The sequence below is a fragment of the Rhinatrema bivittatum genome, chromosome 1, assembly GCF_901001135.1.
Source record: "Rhinatrema bivittatum chromosome 1, aRhiBiv1.1, whole genome shotgun sequence".
NCBI lineage: Eukaryota > Metazoa > Chordata > Amphibia > Gymnophiona > Rhinatrematidae > Rhinatrema > Rhinatrema bivittatum.
In genome coordinates this window covers 119,322,803-119,345,201 of record NC_042615.1, presented here as the reverse complement: position 1 = coordinate 119,345,201, position 22,399 = coordinate 119,322,803, and the positions used below count along the sequence as shown (strand labels likewise).

The following is a 22,399-nucleotide window of genomic DNA, read 5'->3' as shown; positions in this document are numbered from 1 at the left end:
AGCATAGCATTTATATTCTTATGTAAACTAAGATGTTCATGTCTGGCAGGCTATTTGGATAATGATCATACTAGTATTGTTGGTTATTTAGATTACTACAATGCTTTCTGATCAGACATGGGAAAGATGGGTGCTGGAGAAAGCTAAGTGGGGTTATTGTATGCTCTTCTATCCAAATAGTGGTGTACAAAAGAGGAAATCAAAATGATTATGCTGGGTAAGGAGAGATATCTTGCAGATGGTCACACCCTAGCTGGCAGCTACAAGGTATGCTTAGTATGGCTAGAATAAATGAGTAGACTTGAGGATTAATTGGTCTCTTTTGCCATCATCTATGATGTAGGAGCAGAAGCTGATAAAAATGTATGATTTTATGCTGGGGGTGCTGCAGGAATCATTGAGCCATCATCATATCCTCATTTATTTAAAACTTCCACAACACGTCAAAATAAATGTTCAGGGCAAGTTTATAACAAAACACATTTCAATACATCAAACTTCTCTAATACACAGTTTCATACAATAAAATTAATAAACAAAATAATCCACATTTTGTATCTGCTACAATTTATACCAGAAATAACCAACACATATCTTTGATAAACTAATCAATTTAGCAATAGGCTATTGACCTTTATAAAGCTCAATAAATCTTTGCGTCAAAAGTCATTTGGAAGACAGTTTCATAATGTGCGGCTAAAAATGAAGAATACTCTTTTGTGTACAGACTCCCGCTCTACAGAAAGTTAGGTTAATCTGAAGTAAATGATAATTTGACGAGCATTGAATATACTTAACTAAGCAATGCTTCAAATAAGGGATTTCTGTATCCTTGCCTTAGCATTATAGTAATTGAGAGGAATTTTTGGGTCCCTATGAATGCTGCCAAGCCAGAGTCATCTCATTATTTTAAGTAAATAGTCAACTTCATCCATAAGGAACTTATTTTGAGGCTTGCAAGACAGGCCAAAGAATTGAAATACAAAGGACAAAAATCATAGTCTTGTATTTTTGTCCGTCCAAATTGTCCAGAGCTGTTTTTAAAAAATATAGTCTTCATAATTAATGTATTTTAGGTTTCAACAATAAAATAGTGATTATCCTTGAATTCCTGTAAAAGAAATTTACAATAAAATACTGAGATTTTCTTCCATGGTTTAAATTTTTAGAGTTCAGTAACTTGATGTATATTCCAGTGGGTGCACAGCTGGCAGCTGAGCATGAAACATGAGGCTTCAGCCTTCCAGCTGGTTTACAAGGCTCAATTGCATATAAATCTCCTTAGGATGAATTTAAAAAACTGTAAGCAGCAGCTAACAACTATTGCTTAATTTTTGAAAACTGATCAATTTGAGTACACGATGAGCACTGTATATTTGTAATGAAGAATAATCAGGGCCCTTAGTCTCCTGTAATGCCAGGGTAAGAGCCACAAAATCCAATCTATCCTGTGGAATCCTTCCTTTGTGGATTTGCCGTGGGAGCCCAGATGCTAATTCTACAAGCAACAAGTAACTTTCTATCCACCCCTTCTGCTTTCCTAACTTTCCTGGTCCTTAAATAGCAATACAGCAACAAGAATGTGGCACCTCGGGCTGCTTCCACTTCCTTTGCAGCTCAGCACTGGAACAGTGTACATTGAACTGTGCTGTACTGTGACATCCTGTGGTTCAAATTGTGACGCTCTGGGCTGCACAGGAAGAGGAAGTTGCCAGAGGTGCCACATTCCTTTTCCTATGTGCTGCATCAAGGAAGCTGGGATCAGCGCAGAAGGGTGAGTGAGTAGGGAGGGAGGGTTTCTGTGGGGGCTAAGTATGGGGATTTGAGAGAAGGTGGGGTGAAAGGGGTTAGTGGGAGAGTGTGTGTGTTCAGAGTAAGAATTAGTGGTGGTTGGGGGTGTATGAATGAGGGGAGGGGTTGTCAGGAATTTTGTGGAATTAGATGGCTCAGAGGAGGTGCGGAATGTGTGTGTGTGTGTGAGTGAAACGATTGGAAGTGACGTGACGTGTACGTGCAGGGGTGAGTGGAAAAAAAAATCTTCCAGAGGAATGATGTGAGTGGATTTGTTCCCTTCCTTTCTTTCGAGACCCCTTTCTTCCTCTCATTCCTCATTCTTCTGCTTCCAGCTCTTTCATCTCCTCCATCTCCTAGCCCTCTGCTCCTCCCCCGAGATCCCTCTCCCATCTCCCTTTGAAATACTCTCCCCTACGGAAAGTTGGATGAGCAGGGGGGCAACAGTGGGTGTGGGGGGGAAGGAGTAAGTGAGGGGATGGGAGATGCTATGGCTGATAACAATTTTGAGTTGGCTTTTAAAATGAGCCACCACAGGTGCCAACTCACTAAATATTGGAATAATGGAGATGTTCTTTGTGCTGACATCCAGGGGCTCTGCTGGAAGATTTCCCACCAGGCAAACATCTTGGCCACCCCGACACAGATTCCAACACAGCACCTGAGGACCTACTTAAGACTGACCGGCGGCACACCAAAGCCAAGCTCCTAAGGTGCACATCCTTATGCCAATTTTGTGTTGACTAAGGATTCAGAAAAATGCAACACACCACACCCCCACACAAGCATCTCGCGTCACCATCTTCCCTCCCTTGCACTACCTTCCTCCCACTTATCCCCCCCCCTCCTCCCCCCTTTCAACCCTCCCTGCTATCCTTAACCTTAAATTATCCTCATCAACAAGTCATTTATGTACATATGTTATATACTATAATCAAATGTTCCATGTAATCCTGTTATTTCTGTTATAATTCGTTATATTTATTACAATGTTATAATTTATTATATTTACTACAATGTTATAATGTAAAATAGGGCTGTTACTACCCTATTCTTTTAGTTATCTGGAAACCGATGTGATATCTCGATCGAACGTCGGTATATAAAATAAATAAATAAATAAAAAGAGAAAGGGGAAGGTTGTGTTTCCTTCCTAAGTCTCAACTCCAGTTCGAGGCCCATTGGATCTACATGTTAAATATTCTGGTTTAAATTTGCATGGGAATGTGAGTACTGAGCTAGATATCTTCTCATTGAGCCCTGAGGTTAGATCACCTCCTCCCAATTCATTGACTCCAGTTATATCAAGAGACACATTTTGATCAGATCACCTTCATTAACCCCTCTCGATAGGAGTTGGTTCCCTCTGCATTTCTAGAAGTTTCTTGTTCATCTGTAGTTGATGCAGGACAATTAAGTGTTAGGAAAAAGAATAGATTTCCCATACCAGTCTCTCTCCCCTCCGGAGTTGAGGTTGGGGAGTCAAGTGTTTCATCTGATCCAGGGGACATTTCTTTGAAAGATATTTGGAAAATTGTCATAGGGATTGATTCTAAATTGACTAATACTGTGACTCATGTCAATTTTCCACTGACGCATCAAAGAAATGCCAGGAAGTAGACTCTAGGTTAAATGTATTGGAATCTAATGTGTCCGTTCAAGCTTCACTTGCTTCTACTTTACAGTCTGCATTAACTGCAGGAATTGTTTACATTTTAAATGTGAATCTATTGAAAATAGACTTAGGTCTAATAACCTTTGTCTGTTGAATTTTCCTTGTTCTCGTTTTATTTCTGAGGATGAACTTTTTAAAGAAATATGTGGTAAAAGTTCTCCAATTTGTTCTTGAAAAGAAATTCTTGTTATCCAGTTGTTGCATTCCAGGTAGGAAGAAAGTTCTCAGCAATGAGGAAGGAGGGGTAGGATGTTCCAGGCCCTCCCTCAAGTTTGGATCTTTCTTTGTTTCTTCAAACTTCTGAGGATAATAGTTCTTCTAGATCAACTTTGTCTCCTTTGCTCTCACAATTGATAGGGAGATTTTCTTTAGCAATGCCATAAGTACAAAGACTCCCTATTTTATGGACAAAGGATACGGATGTTTCTAGGGAGACCCAGGTGAAGAGGAAGCAATTTCTTCAATAAAAATCTCATGTTTTGTCTATAGGTGCTCTGTTCTATTTAACATTTCCGTGTAAGGGCATAATTACATATGAGAAGAATAAATATACTTTTGTTGACCCAATGCACTGAGAAACGTTTCTATTGGCTAAGTCCTCTTGATGATACTGGAAATATGTTTTGGGTGAAGAACTGATCAGAAATGTTTTCTCTTTGTATAGGCAGCTTCAATAGTACGGGGACTGGATGGAAAATAAAATGTTTCTTTCCAGTTTTTGTGTAATATCCGCATTTGGTGTGTGGTTTGTTTTATTTCCCTTTTTGATCATGTTTTTTTGTTGTGAATACGATTAAAATTAATAAAGAAAATTAAAATACTAGAATAACGAAGGCACATGGTTCATGTGACCTGTGACATAGCCCAAATTCTCTCTTCTACTAATCATACTCCTCAACTTCTGTCTTCACCCTTTCCCTGCTCCCACCATGCACACCCACACAGAGTTCCTGTGTCCTTACCCTTAATTCCTTGAGTACATCCTCACTTTTTTCTTTATAAGATCTCATCTAGTCACACTTTTATTCTTCCTTCCTCTTTCTTTCTTTTGCAATCAGCTTTACCGCTTGTTTTGGTGATTCTCTTTCTTCTCTCTTCTCTCCTGTCAATGAATGTTTTCTGTGATCACTCTTTGCAAACCTAAAACCTCTTCTATGGTTCCAGTGCCTGCCTAGCTCTGTCATTTGCTGACACTAAGGCCGGTGGCTCCTCTGTTTGTTCGTTTTTTTTCTGTCCTGTCTTGAGGTAGGTGACATTCTCTTTCTGGTTTCTTTCCCCTTTGGTGGAGTGGGGCAAATTTTTTTCATCTGCCATCTGTATTCTCCCTTCTTTTGGTGGTGGTGAGACCTCTCCTTTATGGCTCCTCTCACAGACAGGAGGGCAGGAAATAAAATCTTCCTCCTCTGCCCCTTGACAGTTCTTACCCCTGCCTCTCTCATGCCCCTCCCAAAAAAAAGAAAGAAAGCTACTCACTCTGACTCCGGTATGAAGAGGGGGTTTCCCGCTGGCAGTTAATGCTCTTGGAATGTTGGTGAGGAGTCCATTCCACGACCGCCCTTCCTCACATATCTCCCATCCTGCGGTCACTCCACCCACTCACCTTCCTAAACATGCACACACATGGGGTGGGGGAAGGGGATATATAATGCCCTTCACGTTCCCTAACCCCCACCCTCTGCTGAAGGTGGCAAGGAGTCATATTATAATCCCTCTCCACCCCGTGCGTATGTCCCGGGGCTTGAAAAAAGGGGCAGGGTGGGGCAGTCCGGGGGAGGGGCGGAGCCGGAGCCTCCAGGCACAGCGGCCATTTGCCGCTGTGCCCAGGATCGCGGGTCGGCCGGAGCGCATAACCTACACCTGCCCGGAGGCAGGCACAACTTAGAAGTTAAAGGTAAGGGGGGGGGGTTTAGGGAGGGGAAGGTGGGGGGGGGGGTGGAGGGAAAGGAGGAAGGCTGTGCGGCTTGGTGCGCACAAGGTGCTTATTCGGATAAGTGCAATATGTATGTATTTGCATTTTTTTTTTTTTTTAACATACGCGTGCAAGTTGCTTGGCACATTTGTGTGTATTTTAAAACCCACACCTGTCATATGCACACACACAGCTGTTTTAAAGTTATCCTCTCTGTTGCAGCGAGCTAAAAGTAGCGTGACGTCCGCTTTGGCGCACGGTGCTTCCTCCTCTCCCTCTTAATTGTGTAGGTACCTGTGGCAGAGTGATAAACGTTAAGAGGTTCCTCTGTCTCCCCACATCATAGGCAACAAAGGGCATTGGTAACCAGGGAATGAGATGGCGCAGTGAGGATAAAAAGGTGCATGGGAGAGAAATGTTGAGAGAGAGAGAGATGAAAAATATAGTGAAAGAAAAGAGGGAAAATGGAGAGTGAGAGGAAGAGAATGGTAGAGGAAGGAAATATGGGATCAGAGGGGTAGAGGGAATGACCAAGAGAAGAAGTAAGGGAGAAAAAAGGATAGAGAAGGAGAATAGGAAGGGATTTATAGAATGCCGAAGAGAGAAATATGAACTGAAACAAAAGAAAATAAAAAATGCCAGGGAGAGAGATGCTGCAGGCTTCCTACAAAAAACACTGGCAATCTCGCACCAGGATGACTTATGGTCCCAGCTTCCACAAATAAAGGCTTCTAGATCTGTCTTTTCTTCTAAGCCTGCTGGGCCTCACACAGCTCTTGGCTCCACTGATACCCGGGTGCCATGCGCTGCTTCAGGCACAGGATGTCTTCTTTTTTCCCGGGGATTCTGACTTGGCTTCTGGTTAGCTTAGCCACATTCTTGGGAGCAGGGCCAAACCAAATCCCTGGCTCAAGCTTTTAGTAGTTGTTACAGCTCCAGTGAGTCAGAGGGAGGATTGTATTTACTTCTGTCAATTTTCCGCTTATTGATAATGATATCTGTTATCCAATTAAATGGTCAGTGTTCCTCGGCTAGATTTTTTTTTTTTTATTTATTTAAAATATTTATAACCCACACTCTCCAATAGATCAGACTGGGGTACAATTAAACATTTATAAAGCAAACAAAACAATATGGCAAAAAGATTAAAGCTGGAATCTGCAAGGAGAAACAAACTCCAGTTTGATAGCCCTAAAAAGTTATGTTATAGAGTTGATGTCCTTTTGTGGATTGCAAACTGGTTAAAAGATAGGAAACAGAGAATAGGTGTTGTGCCCGTCGGTGCCCGGCGCCCTCTCTCCGCCCTCCTTACCTCTTTGGCGCCTCCCTCTCCATTCACGGGAAGTTTGGCTGCCGCGGCGTCCATTTGCCGAGGATCCTCGGGGGTTCCCGGACCAGCTCGACGCTGCAATCGCCATGTTTCCTGGAGGTCTAGGGGCCCCGATTAAAGTACCGGCATTGGCGCGAACCTCGGGGGCGTCCCCCGAAGATGACGTCACCCGTGATGGATATTTAAGGTCTTGGAATTTGCTAACACATTGAGTTAGCAAGGACATGGACATGGACACGGATTGACAATGGACAACGGACTCGCTTTGTCTGTCTAAGCTACTCTGCCTCCTCGGACTTACCAGAGGTACCCGCTCCTCGGGGGACCTCGCTCTCTCCTTGTTTTTTCAGGTGACAGTCTGGAACTGGTACTCTCTCCTCGAGGGCCCTATTCCCAGACTTACTTCGTATATTTTTCTGCCTGGAAGTCTTCACTACCAACTATCTCAGCTACATCAGTGAGTTACCATCGTTCTCTCTGAGCTTTCACTGGAACCAGGTACTCGCTCCTCGAGGCCCTATACTTTCCAGCTCCTGGGCTTCATTGGGACATTGTCTGAGTGTTACATCTACATACCCTGCCTAATCACTATATCTCAGTCTCTCTTCAGCTCAGCCTCCAGGGATCACTGTTCCAGATTCTGAGGGACTACAGCCCAGCCGGGCTTGCCAGCTCACTACTGCCATCTCTGGTGGTTCAGTATACTGTCTAATAAAGAACTAGTGTGTGTTTGTCTCCTAACTCTGAGCCTGACTGATGGTCCCTCTCGGGATCATTCCCTGGGGCATGGTCATCTGCCACTGGTCCAAGGATCCACCCTCAACTATCTGATTGCTCCTCCCATCAGGCATCAGATCAATAACAATAGGATTAAATGGTCAATTTTCTCAGTGGAAAAGGGTAAACAGTGGAGTGCCTCAGGTATCTGTACTTCGACTGGTGCTTTTTAATATATTTATAAATGATCTGGAAAAGAGTAGAACCAGTGAAGTGATCAGATTTGCAGATGACATAAAATTATTGAGTAGTTAAATCACAAGCCGATTGTGATAAAATGTAGGAGGATCTTATGAAACTGGAAGATTGCAGATGAAATATAAGGTGGGCAAGGTGATGCACATAGGGAAACCGGTAGATGTAGGAGGACCTTGCAAGACTGGAAGATTGGGCATTCAAATGGCAGATGAAATTTAACGTGGATAAGTGCAAGGTGTTGCATATAGGGAAAAATAATCCTTGCTGTAGTTACACAATGTTAGGTTCCATATTAAGAGCTACCACCCAGGAAAAAGATCTAGGCATCATAGTGGATAATACTTTAAAATTGTTGGCTCAGTGTGCTGCAGCAGTCAAAAAAGCAAACAGAATGTTAGGAATTATTAGGAAGGGAATGGTTAATAAAATGGAAAATGTCATAATGCCTCTGTTCCATGGTGAGACCGCACCTTGAATACTGTGTACAATTCTGGTCGCCGCATCTCAAAAAAGATATAGTTGTAATGGAGAAGGTACAGAGAAGGGCAACCAAAATGATAAAGGGGATGGAACAGCTCCTCTATGAGGAAAGGCTGAAGAGGTTAGGGCTGTTCAGCTTGGAGAAGAGACGGCTGAGGGGGCATATGACAGAGGTCTTTAAGATCATGAGAGGTCTTAAACGAGTAGATGTGAATCTGTTATTTACACTTTCGGATAATAGGAGGACTCGGGGACATTCCATGAGGTTAGCAAGTAGCACATTTAAGACTAATTGGAGAAAATTCTTTATCACTCAACGCACAATTAAGCTCTGGAATTTGTTGCCAGAGGATGTGGTTAGTGCAGTTAGTGTAGCTGGGTTCAAAAAAAGTTTGGATAATTTCTTGGAGGCGAAGTCCATTAACTGCTATTAATCAAGTTTACTTAGGGAATAGCCACTGCTATTAATTGCATCAGTAGAATGGGATCTTCTTGGTGTCTGGGTAATTGCCAGGTTCTTGATGCCTGGTTTGGCCTCTGTTGGAAACAGGATGCTGGGCTTGATGGACCCTTGGTCTGACCCAGCATGGCAATTCCTTATGTTCTTATAACCCATGCTGTAGTTATACAATGTTAGGTTCCATATTGGCTCAGTGTGCTGTGGTGTTCAAAAAAGCAAACAATGTTAGGAATTATTAGAAAGGGATTAGCAAATAAAATGGAGGATGCCATAATGCCTCTGTTTAACTCCATGGTGAGACCGACTTTGAATACTGTGTGCAATTATGGTCGCTGCATCTAAAAAAAGATATAGTTGCACTGGAGAAAGTTCAGAGAAGGGCGACCAAAATGATAAATTTTAAAGAAGTTAGGACTATTCATCTTGAAGAAGAAATGGCTGAGGGAGGGGGGGGGGGGGGGGGATATGATAGAGTTCTACAAAATCATGAAAGGACTTGAACAGGTAAATGTGAATTGGTCATTTACTCCTTTGGATAATACAAGGGCACTCAATGAAGTTAGCTTTTCTACCGGGTCGTTTTTTGACTCGGATACTTCGTGGTAAAGTTCAGTTTTTCTCGTTTAGTTTTTTGGAAAACCGAAAAAAAACGAAACAAGGAAAACTGAAACCGGCCCAAAAAATGACGCAGGGAAATGAAGCTAAAAAAACCCCACCCCCAAGCATTTAAATTCATTTTAATACATTACATACAACCCCCCCCCCCCCCACCATCCCGATCCCTCCCCAAGACTTACTAACATCCCTAGTGGTCCAGCGGGGTCCCGGGAGCCATTTGTCCATCTGTGCCGGCGTGCCAGCCTCACTCAAAATGGTGCCGCTGCTAGCCTCTGAACTACTATGTCACAGGGGCTACCGGCGCCATTGGTCAGCCCCTGTCACATGGCCATCGGCGCCATCTTGTGCTCCTACCATGTGACGGGGCTGACCAATGGCGCTGGTAGCCCCTGTGACATAGTATGGGCAAAGGCTATCGGCGCCATTTTGATTACTAGCAGCCGACAACGAAATCGCTCCTGGACCCCCGCTGGACCCCCATGGACCTTTGACAAGTCTTGGGGGGGTCAGGAGCCCCCCCAAGCTGGCCAAAGGTCCCTGGGGGTCCAGCAGGGGTCCCGGAGCGATCTCCTGCCCTCAGGCCGTTGGCTGCCATTAATCAAAATGGCGCCGATAGCCTTTGCCCATACTATGTCACAGGGGCTACCAGCGCCATTGGTCAGTTGCTCCTGTCACATGGTAGGAGCAACTGACCAATGGCGCTGATAACCCCTCTGACATAGTATGGGCAAAGGCTATCGGCGCCATTTTGATTACTGGCAGCCGACATCCAGAGGGCAGGAGATCGCTCTGGGACCCCTGCTGGACCCCCAGGGACTTTTGGCCAGCTTGGGGGGCCTCCTGACCCCCCCCCCCCCCCCCAAGACTTGCCAAAAGTCCCTGGGGGTCCAGCGGGTGTCCGGGAGCGATTTTGTTGTCGGCTGCCAGTAATAAAAATGGCACCGATAGTATGGGCAAAGGCTATGTCACAGGGGCTACCGGCGCCATTGGTCAGCCCCTGTCACATGGTAGAAGCACAAGATGGGCACGATGGCCATGTGACAGGGGCTGACCAATGGCGCCGGTAGCCCCTGTGACATAGTAGTTCAGAGGCTATCGGCACCATTTTGAGCGAGGCTGGCACACTGGGCACGGAGGGACAAATGGCTCCCGGGACCCCGCTGGACCACCAGGGATGTTAGTAAGTCTTGGGGAGGGATCGGGATGGGGGGGGGGGGGGTTTGTATTATAGTTAATCTTAATGCTTGGGGTGGTTTTTAATTTAAAAAAAAAATGTGCCCCTCTCTCCGTAGAAACCCGAAAAACGGATTTTCCCCGAAGTTCGGGGAAAATCCTTTTCGGGGTTCGGGGCCCCCGACCCCCGACGAATTAGGCAATTTCATTATAATTGCCTAATTCGTGATAAACGATTGCACATCTCTAATAGCAACTGCTTATTGCCAGTAGCAGTAGCATGGGATCTATTTAATGTTTGGGTACTTGCCAGGTACTTGTGTCTTGGATTGGCCTCTGTTGGAAACAAGATGCTGGGCTTGATGGACCCTTGGTCTGACCCAGTATGGCATGTTCTTATGAGGCACACAACGTTTATGTATATCTTTTGTTGGTCCAATAATGGATAGCATAGCCTCCAATGTATCCCATTTTTCCTGGGACCAGTAAGACAGCAAATATTCTGATCCATAAATGGTTACCCTGTGCCAGCTCAAACGCTTCTATAATTATCTCTAACCCCTCACATTTCAGGAACTGGTTGGTAGCAAAAAGCATTCAAGTTCCAAATGTTAATTCTCTGCGAGATGATCATGCCCTCTGCAGAGGGAAGCAGCAACACAATATAACATCCTGTCTGATACAAATCCAAATGTGGCATTAGAGAAGAAAAAAAGGCATGGTTTCTGTTTAACTTTTAAAATATATAAGTTGAAAGGATATTCTTTGTCTCCTATACTTGATGTTAGCATTGAGATGAAGGGGTTTGAAAAGTTGTACTCTTTTCTGGAGCATGCAGCAGTTCCAAATGCAGTCTTTTGTCATTGACATTATGCAAAGAATCAATGTAGGTGCAAGCATAGTTTTATTTAGCAAGAGTTATTGTTAAATTGGTGTGAAAAAGGAAATGAGTTTTGGAAGAACTGAAGGCTTGAATGAATAGTGCAGTAGAAATTCTGTTCAATGACTGAGAGTTCATGTCAGTGATTGTGAGATAATACAGTGATGGCATGAATGTGGCAGGTTATGGAGTAGACCTGTGGATGAAAAGAACATTGCAGGTTATTTAGTTGTTGAAAGGCAAACATTTGACATCCACAAGGTCTACTCTTTAGGTTCAGTCCTGAGCCTCAGTGTATATAATGCCAGTCTTGAGACCAATCCCATCCTTCTTCTCCCAATCCAGTCCTGTCTATGCTTGGCATTTGTCCCTCTTTTGCTGACAGCTCTCCTGCTGCTAAGGTGCATGCATGTTGATTTTTCATGTTCCATGTTACCACCAGGGCTTTTAGTAAGTCTTGGGGAGGGAGCGGGATGGTGGTGGTGGTGGGGGGAGGGGGGTTTGTAATACAGTAAATGTGAAGGGTTGGGTGGTTTTTTTCTGATTTGGGGTTGTTGTTTTTTTAATATTCGTTTTTCCGGTGTTGGGTTTGGGTTCCAGCTTCGTTTTTTGCCAAAAAATGAGCCGTGGGAAAACAAGTTTTCCCACAAAGCGTCCGAACTGAAACCCGACCCAAGCCAGAAAAACGAAGCTCATCTCTATTGTCTAAGTCAACTTAATTAATAGCAGGTAATGGACTCCTCCAAGAAGAGGCTCTGCCAAGGCCCAAAAGTCACCATTCATTTATTTATTTATATTCTGCTTTTACATGCACTTCAAAGCAGATTACATTCAAATAATCTGCTTTGTGAATGTGTTGAATGGATGGTATGTGAAAGAATATGGTATTAGTGTACTTTTAAATGTGGTGATCCGGGGTATATTTAGAACAAAATTGTTTAGAGGTTTTTAATACCTTTTTGTTATCAATAAAGATTGAGAAATATATTTATATGTCACTATATGTTGAATATTATTGTAGTGTGATATATTAGATTAATAGCCAGAAGTATTGTATCTTGAAGTAATCTAGAGCAAAATATCCAACCTACCAACACTCCTGCCCACCAACCCGACCTATATTCCCATTTCCATCTCTTTCCCGTCAACCACCACTCTGGACTCATTTGAACTTACATCTGCCCTAGAGATAAAATCCTTAATGAAGAAAATGAAACCCTCAAACCATCCCTTCGATCATATCCCAACTAAACAACTCCTATCGGTGCCAGACGCCATCTCCAGACATCTAGCGGCTATCATAAACTGCTCACTAGCCCAAGGAATTTTCCCTGATGCACTGAAACTCGCTACCCTCAAACCACTGCTCAAAAAACCAAACCTAGACCCTAACGATCCCAATAACTTCCGCCCCATCTCAAATCTGCCGTTCATCGCCAAGATCATAGAAAAACTAGTCAATAACCAACTGTCAGACTACCTGGAAGACCACAACATTCTTCACCCTACAATATGGATTCCGCAAATCTTTAAACACAGAGACCCTCCTTATCTCCCTCACAAATCACCTTCTCATGGGGCTGGACACTGGTCACTGGTCACTCCTTCCTTCTTGTACTTCTTGACATCTCGGCTGCATTCGACAAGGTGAATCACTCCATCCTCCTCAAACTACTCACAAACATTGGGATAACAGGAACAGCATTCAAATGGTTCGACTCTTTCCTCAATAACAGAGGATACAAAGTAAAAATCAATAGAGATGTGAATCGTGTCCTTGATCGTCTTAACGATCGATTTCGGCTGGGAGGGGGAGGGAATCGTATTGTTGCCGTTTGGGTGTGTAAAGTATCGTGAAAATCATTAAAATCGTGAGCCGGCACACTAAAACCCCCTAAAACCCACCCCTGACCCTTTAAATTAAATCCCCCACCCTCCCGAACCCCCCCCCCCAAATGCCTTAAATTACCTGGGGGTCCAGCGGCACACTAAAACCCCCTAAAACCCACCCCGACCCTTTAAATTAAATCCCCCACCCCCAAATGCCTTAAATTACCTGGGGGTCCGTAGCCTTAAATTACCTCCGTAGCGGCGGTCCGTAGCTAAATCGGGGGAAGGGGGAGAGCAGGAAAAGCGGCACACTAAATCCTGTGGTCTTCAGCCGGCGCCATTTTGCAAAATGGCTGCCGCAAAATGGCGGCAGCCATAGACCAAAACAATTCGACGCAGGAGGTCGTTCCGGACCCCCGCTGGACTTTTGGCAAGTCTTGTGGGGGTCAGGAGGCCCCCCCAAGCTGGCCAAAAGTTCCTGGGGGTCCAGCGGGCGTCTGGGAGCGATTTCCTGCCGCGAATCGTTTTCCGTACGGAAAATGGCGCCGGCAGGAGATCGCTCCCGGACGCCCGCTGGACCCCCAGGAACTTTTGGCCAGCTTGGGGGGGGCCTCCTGACCCCCACAAGACTTGCCAAAAGTCCAGCGGGGGTCCGGAACGACCTCCTGCGTCGAATCGTTTTGGTCTATGGCCGCCGCCATTTTGCGGCGGCCATTTTGCAAAATGGCGCCGGCTGAAGACCACACGATTTAGTGTGCCGCTTTTCCTGCTCTCCCCCTTCCCCCGATTTAGCTACGGACCGCCGCTCCGGAGGTAATTTAAGGCTACGGACCCCCAGGTAATTTAAGGCATTTGGGGTGGGGGATTTAATTTAAAGGGTCGGGGTGGATTTTAGCGTGCCATGTTTTAGTGTGCCATGTTTTTTTTTTTTTATTATTATTTATTTATAAAATTTTTGACCGACAAATCAGGTACACAATTTTAGGAAAAATACAAGTGATTTTGCAGCATCAGCATATCAATTTGACCATACATTGGCACAAATAAGGAGAAAAAATTAATACATAGAAAATTTACTGCCTACTCTGCCTAATTACTATGTAATATTAATGAAAAGAGAGACAATTCCTAATGAGCAAATCAAAGAAAATCACATACACTTATTCTATTGGAAATAAATAGGACCAGAGATAATGGTGTCACCTATCTTTACTTATACCATAATCAAGATAACTTCTAATTGAGTTCACATAGGTCTGGAGTCCAAAAAAATACGTAATTGATCAGGTTCAAAGTATACATTTTTAACACCTTGTCTATTCACTACGCATTGGCAAGGGAACTTAAGACTAAACTTAGCTCCCATACCTACTACTTCGTCTCTCATCAAAAGAAACTTTTTTCTCCGTTCCTGGGTGGAACGTGTGATATCTGGAAAAATCCATATGGATTGACCCATAAAGAGTGATTTCCTATTGCGGAAAAAAGCTTTTAATATCATTTCTCTATCCTGAGCAAATACACACTGTATAAACAAAGTTCCTCTCTTGTTTATCTTTAATTCCATTGAAGTTTCAAGAAATTGAGTTAAATCTAGCTCTAATTCAGGTTCATTTTCATTGGGTATTGTTATAGGGGTAACCTTAGTCATATAGATTTTAGCTAGTGTAGGCATCAATTCCTTAGGAATTCTTAAGACTTCCATTAAATATTTTTTAAACATTTCTAGAGGAGCTATTTTATCATAACATGGAAAATTAAGAATACGAAGATTTAAGTATCTAATGGAATTTTCTATATTTTCCAATTTTCTCTGATTACTGGTATCTGATTTTATCAGTTGTAACTGAGTATTCTGCATAATGTTAACTTTCTGATCTAATTTTGCTATGTTTTCCGTATTTAAGGAAATATTTGATTCCATAGGCTGATTTTTCCCCACCAAATTAGAGGTAACATCAACCAAAGAGGAAACAGATTTTTCTAAGACCATTATTGCAGTCCATATGGAGTCCATTGTGACCGAAGTAGGCCTTGGAATAGCAGGGCGTAACAGTTTGTGCTCCAGTCCTTGGCTCTCAATATGGTTTCTTAATTCCCCCGGTGTTATTTCTTTCTCTCTAGGAGTAGAGGCTTTTACCAAGAGGGGAGTTGTTAAAACTTCCCCCTGCATCAAGCCCTCCGAAAATCCCACTGCTCCGGATTCCGGGAACAACAATTCTGAGGGAAAGGGGGGGGGGGGTAGACGGAGCTCCGGGACTCAAGGTGACCTGTGTGTCCAGCGAGCAGTCCAGTTGCTCTTCTGGATTGGTCGCCAAGGACTGCCGCGGAGTCATAGTAGCACCAACCGGAAGCATGAACCCCTCAATCTTCAATTGTGACATATCTGAGGTAGGGATTCCGGATTCCAGCTCCCTAATCCTCGCTTTTCTTTTTGAATGCGGCATAGGTACTTTATGAGGATTTGGGGGACTTCTTCCTATATCTCTGGAACCATTTAACTTGTAAATATAGGAATTGCCTAACGGGGGTAATAGAGAGTAGGAGAGAGATTTTAGGTATTCAAAAAATCTTTTTACTTACAAAATCTAAGAATGCTGAGGGAAACGGGTGGATTCAATCCTATTCCAGAGCAAAGCCGCGCGCGCCCAAAGGGGCGCGCGCGGCTTCGGCAGCGCGCCGGCGGCAGCTGCGCGCCGCAGGAAGGGGCGGTTTTATAGCCTACCGTCCCCTTCAGATGACGTCAGCGGCAGACTCCGGTCAGGCAGGTCAGGACCTCTCCCTCCGTTAGCTGGAACACAGGTGCCGTGCAGTACAAATGTCCTCGGGTTCTCTCTCCTCTTTCTCTCCCCCAAGTTCACTCGCAGGAAGGGGCGGTTTTATAGCCTACCGTCCCCTTCAGATGACGTCAGCGGCAGACTCCGGTCAGGCAGGTCAGGACCTCTCCCTCCGTTAGCTGGAACACAGGTGCCGTGCAGTACAAATGTCCTCGGGTTCTCTCTCCTCTTTCTCTCCCCCAAGTTCACTCGCAGGAAGGGGCGGTTTTATAGCCTACCGTCCCCTTCAGATGACGTCAGCGGCAGACTCCGGTCAGGCAGGTCAGGACCTCTCCCTCCGTTAGCTGGAACACAGGTGCCGTGCAGTACAAATGTCCTCGGGTTCTCTCTCCTCTTTCTCTCCCCCAAGTTCACTCGCAGGAAGGGGCGGTTTTATAGCCTACCGTCCCCTTCAGATGACGTCAGCGGCAGACTCCGGTCAGGCAGGTCAGGACCTCTCCCTCCGTTAGCTGGAACACAGGTGCCGTGCAGTTCAAATGTCCTCGGGTTCTCTCTCCTCTTTCTCTCCCCCCTGTGTGCCGTGTTTTAGTGTGCCGCTGGACCCCCAGGTAATTTAAGGCATTTGGGGGGGGGGGGTTCGGGAGGGTGGGGGATTTAATTTAAAGGGTTGAGGGTGGGTTTTAGGGTGTTTTAGTGTGCCAGTTTTCCTGCCCTCCCCCTTCCCCCGATTTATGATTTTTTGACGATAAATCGGGGGAATTGGTATTGTATCGTGGCCCTAATGATTTTTGACGATTTAAAATATATCGGACGATATTTTAAATCGTCCAAAAATGATTCACATCCCTAAAAATCAATAACAAAGAGTCTCATCGCATCAACTCCACAAGAGGCGTACCTCAGGGCTCTTCCCCGTCACCCATACTCTTCAATATATACCTGCTCCCCCTCTGCCAGCTACTCACGAAGCTAAAACTTAAACACTATCTATACGCAGACGATGTCCCGATAACCGAAACCCTCTCAAAAACACTTAAATTCTGGGACAACTGTCTTCAAGACATCAACCACCTCCTAATGAACCTAAACCTAGTGCTGAACACATTTAAGACGGAACTGCTCCTTATTTTTCCAAACCTCAGTGATAACCTGCACCTGTCCCATACCAACACCCTGGTAAGCCAAGCAAGAAATCTCGGCGTCTTAATTGATAACCAGCTAAATCTAAAGAGGTTCATCAACAACACAACCAAGGACTGCTTCTTCAAACTTCAGGTGCTAAAGAGACTCAAACTACTTCTGTATTTCCAGGACTTTAGATCAGTACTCCAAGCCATCATTTTTTCCAAATTAGACTATTGCAATTCAATTCTACTAGGTCTTCCTGCCTCCTCCACCAAACCGCTGCAAATGCTGCAAAACTCAGCCGCCAGAATCTTATCAAACGCCAACCGTAGAGACCACATCACACCTATCCTAAAAAATCTGCATTGGCTTCCTATAAGCTTCAGAATCTTACACAAATGTCTCACCATCATTCATAAATCAGTTCACAACCAAACCCCCATTGATATCCAATACCCACTCACTATACACACGTCCCTAAGACCGATCAGAGAAGCCTACAAGGGATCGCTTCACCGCCCACCAGCCAAATCCACACTCCACTCTGCCACCAAAGAGAGAGCCTTCTCGACAGCGGCACCGAACATTTGGAATTCCATGCCCTCTGACCTTAGATTAGGACCCTGTCTACTGACATTCAGAAAAAAAGTGAAGACTTGGCTATTCCAACAAGCCTTCCCTTAATCTGGGACCTCCCCATCTACAGTCCCACTCCAAGGCCCTCTAGTCATCGCTTCCCCCTGGACCGCATTTGTAAATATTGCTGTATTGGCCGCATTTGTAAATATTGCTGTATTGATATGGTTTAGTTCCGAATTCTTCTGCCATCTGGCTCCTCTTATTCCCAGTTTGAGTACCCCTGTTTTATTGTAACTTTTGTTTATTCTTGGATATGTTAATGTTATTTCCCCATGTTCCTTATCAAGAATGTCGGTATAAAAAAGCACTAAATAAATAAATAAATAAAGTAGGTGCTGAATGTTCCTACTCCTAAATGGACTTACAGTCTGAGTCATTTATCATTTTGCTTTAAGATCCTAATGCACACAATAATGCTGTAATGCATGTGGCAAATAGCACAATCCACATTAGCATGCAAATATCACATTTGCTATGCAAGTGGGAGGAGTTTGGAAAGAGTTAATTGCAATGAGTGGCAATAGCGTAATGCGCAGCAACGCATGTTTTAATGGTGGACATAACCACCTTTTTTCTGTGCATTGTGCCTGTGTTAATTGTGGATTACTGACCGAAAAGGTTTTCTCACAAATGGTGGTTCGGGGGAGGGGGAGGGAGAGAGAGAGAGAGAGAGAGAAAGACACTAATATGTAAGTTTACTCTTTATACCACTGTAAGAGGGGGAACTTTTAACTCGGGGTGAGGTTTGGGGCTTGGGGTAGATTTTGGAGGGCAGTTTTGCATATACAGTAAGAGGTAGAACAGCAAAGTTGACCTCCGTGAAGATTTTCTGTCATTTGGCGTGAGGAAAAGTAAAAGAGGAGTTGATTTGTACAATGCACTCTCTACCTAGCTGCTTAGGTCACAAGGAGCAGCACTGCACAATAACCTCTGTGACTTTTTTTTTTCATTCAAAATAAAATTACAGTCTCCCCCGTATACCAGTATAAACATTTAAAGCTGAGGGAAGTAAATCACTGAGCTTACATAGAAAATTACTCAGCTGGCACACTGCAATTCCCCTCAGTCTAACAAAGCCCAGGAAACAGTATGAATGGACACGTGAATGACAGGGCGCATGAAAAGCTGAGACGGATGACTGAGCCCAGTGCACGTGGCACGTTCTGCTGAGTAGAAACGCTGCAGGCAACCGGGGCTTGGCTGGACGCAGCACTTGCATCAGTTCGCCGCACGGGGGCACTCGGGTCACGAGGTTCATTCGGCTTGCAAAGAACCCGGGCTAGGGGCTGCAGTGACCACTAGATGTCGCCCGGGCCCACTGACCGTGGGGCTGGGCTACAAAGTCTGGCAGGATGCTATAAAAGTAATCGTGCTTCCAGCACATAGACGCTCAAAGTGAAAACTTGGCTGCCAAGCAATGGATGTCTGGTCGGTGCATCCCAGAAGGGAGCAGCAGCGGGCAGCGCTGGCTACACATCCTGCTGGAGTGTAACAGAAGAAAAGGAACTAAAACAAATTCAATTCTTGCATGCACAGGGGGGGATATACATACATACATACATTCATTAAAAAAAATAAATCCTTGAACTGGAATGGTGGAAAAGTGCAAAACAATTTAAAGCAGGAGACAATGAGCGTGAATGGGAGCGAATGGAACAGCTCTCTGCGGGCTGACCAGGAGCTGCCTCTAGACCGTGCTCCCTGGGTGGCGTCTGCTTTGGCTGCGATCCTCATCTTCACCATTGTGGTGGATGTTTTGGGAAACCTGCTGGTCATCCTGTCCGTGTGCAGGAACAAGAAGCTGAGGAACGCAGGTCAGTGCAAGGGCGGGCGAGCGAGCTCGGGCCAGTGGTATGAAGCAGTGGGGACTGCCCGAGATTTCAGGCTTGCACGTGTCCCCTCCACTTTGTTTCTCAAAGTCCAAACAAGTAGAAAGAAGGAATCCAAATGGGAGGAAACGTTAAAAAAAATAACAATAGGTATTTTTAGTGTCCTGCAGTTGAAAATACTTATTTCTCTTATGTAGATTTCTAGGTATAATAACTATTCTGTTTCTTATTATGAAGAGAACCTGATGTAGACCTTTATAAAAAAAAGAAAAAAGATTTATAGCTACAAACAGAAGGCTGTATAGAAATGGAGTGCTGAGTATTTTATTTCATTTTTTCAAACTTGATTTCCCGCCTTTGAATGTCCACATCAAGACAGGTTAAAATACAATACAGCAATATATAAGGATTTTTTTTTTCAGTAAAGTCTGAATATCACCCAGGCAGTAATTTTAAATGGGTTGTAAAGTAATTCGTTTGGTATGGACTGAAGGAAAGCTAAAGAATGCAGATTTTGATCGATGACAAAAGAATACACTTAAGATCAAATCAGCTCTAAAATCAACGTAACATCTGGCAGTGAGCTGCTCTTCTGTTTAGAGCTTTCAGGGAGATTTTAATTCAGTTGCAATAAATAAAGACACAGATATATTATTATTGAATAATAAAAGTCTGATTTTGAGTGGTAAAGTAGGTGTGTGTGTGTGCGGGGGAGGGGGGGGTGGAATGGTACCCTGTACCCCGTGGTCTGTTATTTGTTACTGCAGGAGTAAAGACTATTCTTTTTTTCCATTCTGAATATTTGTGAAATAGATTAAGATCATGAAATCGTGCCTACGTCATGTGGTTCATAGTGGTCTGAGGTTTTTGGCAACTAATGCTATACTCTCTTTCTGGATTCATTGCCACAATGAGATCTTGAAACGGGCATCACTTGTTTTGGTTTATAATTAACATCAGTGGAAAAGACAAAGTTGTGATCATGCTTCAAACACCACAGTGGGGTGCTTGTTCTTAGTGGTGCAAATGGCCATGCTAATGAACTGTTTCTGTTTGATCAACATTTCAGAATTGGTCACTCTTTTTTTGGCAGGTAAACTTGTATAATTACAAACTGCATTTATCCTTTTTTATTTTCAAATATTCTAAAACTCTTGGTAAATTCCTTAGGTCTCAACTGACCCCAAATTGTTTTGGACTTGGCTTGGGCTTACCATTACTGCTTAGGTTGGTTATGCCCCAGAACATTTGCTGCTGCTGTGTTTCTAAAAAAACAACAACATTTAAGCACAAGTTTTTAAATTAGGGGGATGATGATCTTCTAAGCTCACAGCCTTTATTTATTTATTTATTTAGCTATTTATTTTAAAATATTTATTAATTGCTTTTAGGGTTGCCAACTGGCTCCTGATTTTCAAGACAGGTTGATCCAGTTCTGGTTTTACTCCCCTGCTTGCAGGTATTTATAGTCTTGCTTTTCTTAGGGAATGCAATAGAGAAATCAGAATAAGTTCCAGCATGCAATGATATAAAACCAGGACTAGATTATCCTGTCCTGAAAATCTGGAGCCAGTTGGCAACCCTAATTGTTTTCCAGATCAAATTTTCCAAGGCGATTTACAACAAAATTAAAACAATCAAATAGCAATCACAGATAAATAATAAATAAAGTAAAAATAATAAAACAAAAAACAATAATTAATAACTCCTTAATTACGAACTGCCATTATCTTGAGTTATGTAATCTTTCCAGCAGGGCTTCCAAATTACAGGGGAAAGCTGTTATCTTTAGAGAAGTATGTTAATTTTCTCACAACTATGTGACCATGAGAAAGTTAGCACCATGTCAGGGATGGGAGGCAGTGAAAAAGGCTAGTGTGATGATCCTGCATCACAGCCTTGGTGGTGTTATTCTCGTTTGCAACCCCCAAATGCTCCTGTTCAACAACATTAGGCTTCTGATCTCCCACCATCATGATGTAACAAGCCTGCTTGTACCCCCAATTCCCCAAATTCTGCAACAAAGCTGTCCAGAGCCTCTGGAATCTGGACTGAACCTTCAGAACTTCCCTGAATTTCCATAGAATTCTGCAGGCAGGAGAGGTGTTTACCTCATGCTGTCTTGCCCAGCATTATCAAAATCATGCTGCGTAAGCACCAGCTCACAGTTTAACCATATATGAATTAAAGTGTGAGTAGCTGTGCCAGCACCATTCTGACAGCAATGGGCAAGACAGAAGGCCCATGGGGGTTTCCATTAGTTAGCCTCTTTGTGGTTAGGCCATAGGTACATCAGGACATGCGTTAATGTCCTGATGCGCACATGGGAAATTAGGTGCAACTCAGGACTTGTAGTTAATTTCACTTCAAATAATGTGGCTTGCAAATGTTTTGGCAAACCACATTATTTCATTTGCATCGATTATGGTAGTAATGCGCTCATTAGCATGCATAAGAGCTCATTTAAATATGCACGGTGCTAGGCCTGGAATGACACATGATATTTCAAATATTTTGCGTTATCCCCACTTAGGCCATTGACCGTGCAAAAAAAACAGTATTTTTGAACAGTAAATGGCCTATTGTGCTGCACAGATCCCCCGTCCCACCCCTCTTGTTGTCCTTGGAGGCAGCCCATTGTTTTAAATATATATATATTTATTTATTTTTTTTTTCTATGCCTACAACAAGCCTTGCCCCAACCCCTAACCCTGCCACTTGACTCAAAAATCCTGGTCCCAGAATTATGGGACCATATCCTCCACCCTAGTTCAACTCCCATAGACACCAGCTTTGTTGAAAATAATTGCCCTGGTGATCCAGAGGACCACTCCAACCCCAGACCCTCTCCTTAGACCAAAAGAGATCCCTGGTGGTCTAGTGGACCTTGACCCCCATCTCCTTCTGA

At 43.8% G+C, this 22,399-nt stretch overlaps 1 protein-coding gene across 1 annotated transcript in view; it reads left to right on the top strand.

The window, feature by feature from the left end:
* Nucleotides 1-19,292: 19,292 nt before the first annotated feature.
* The window catches only part of MTNR1A (melatonin receptor 1A), a 144,557-nt gene continuing 141,450 nt past the window's right edge, over nucleotides 19,293-22,399 (top strand). Inside the window, exon 1 of the mRNA XM_029586947.1 lies at nucleotides 19,293-19,476. Within this exon, the coding sequence (XP_029442807.1) occupies nucleotides 19,293-19,476 (184 nt within the window). The remainder of the gene's footprint in view (nucleotides 19,477-22,399) is intronic.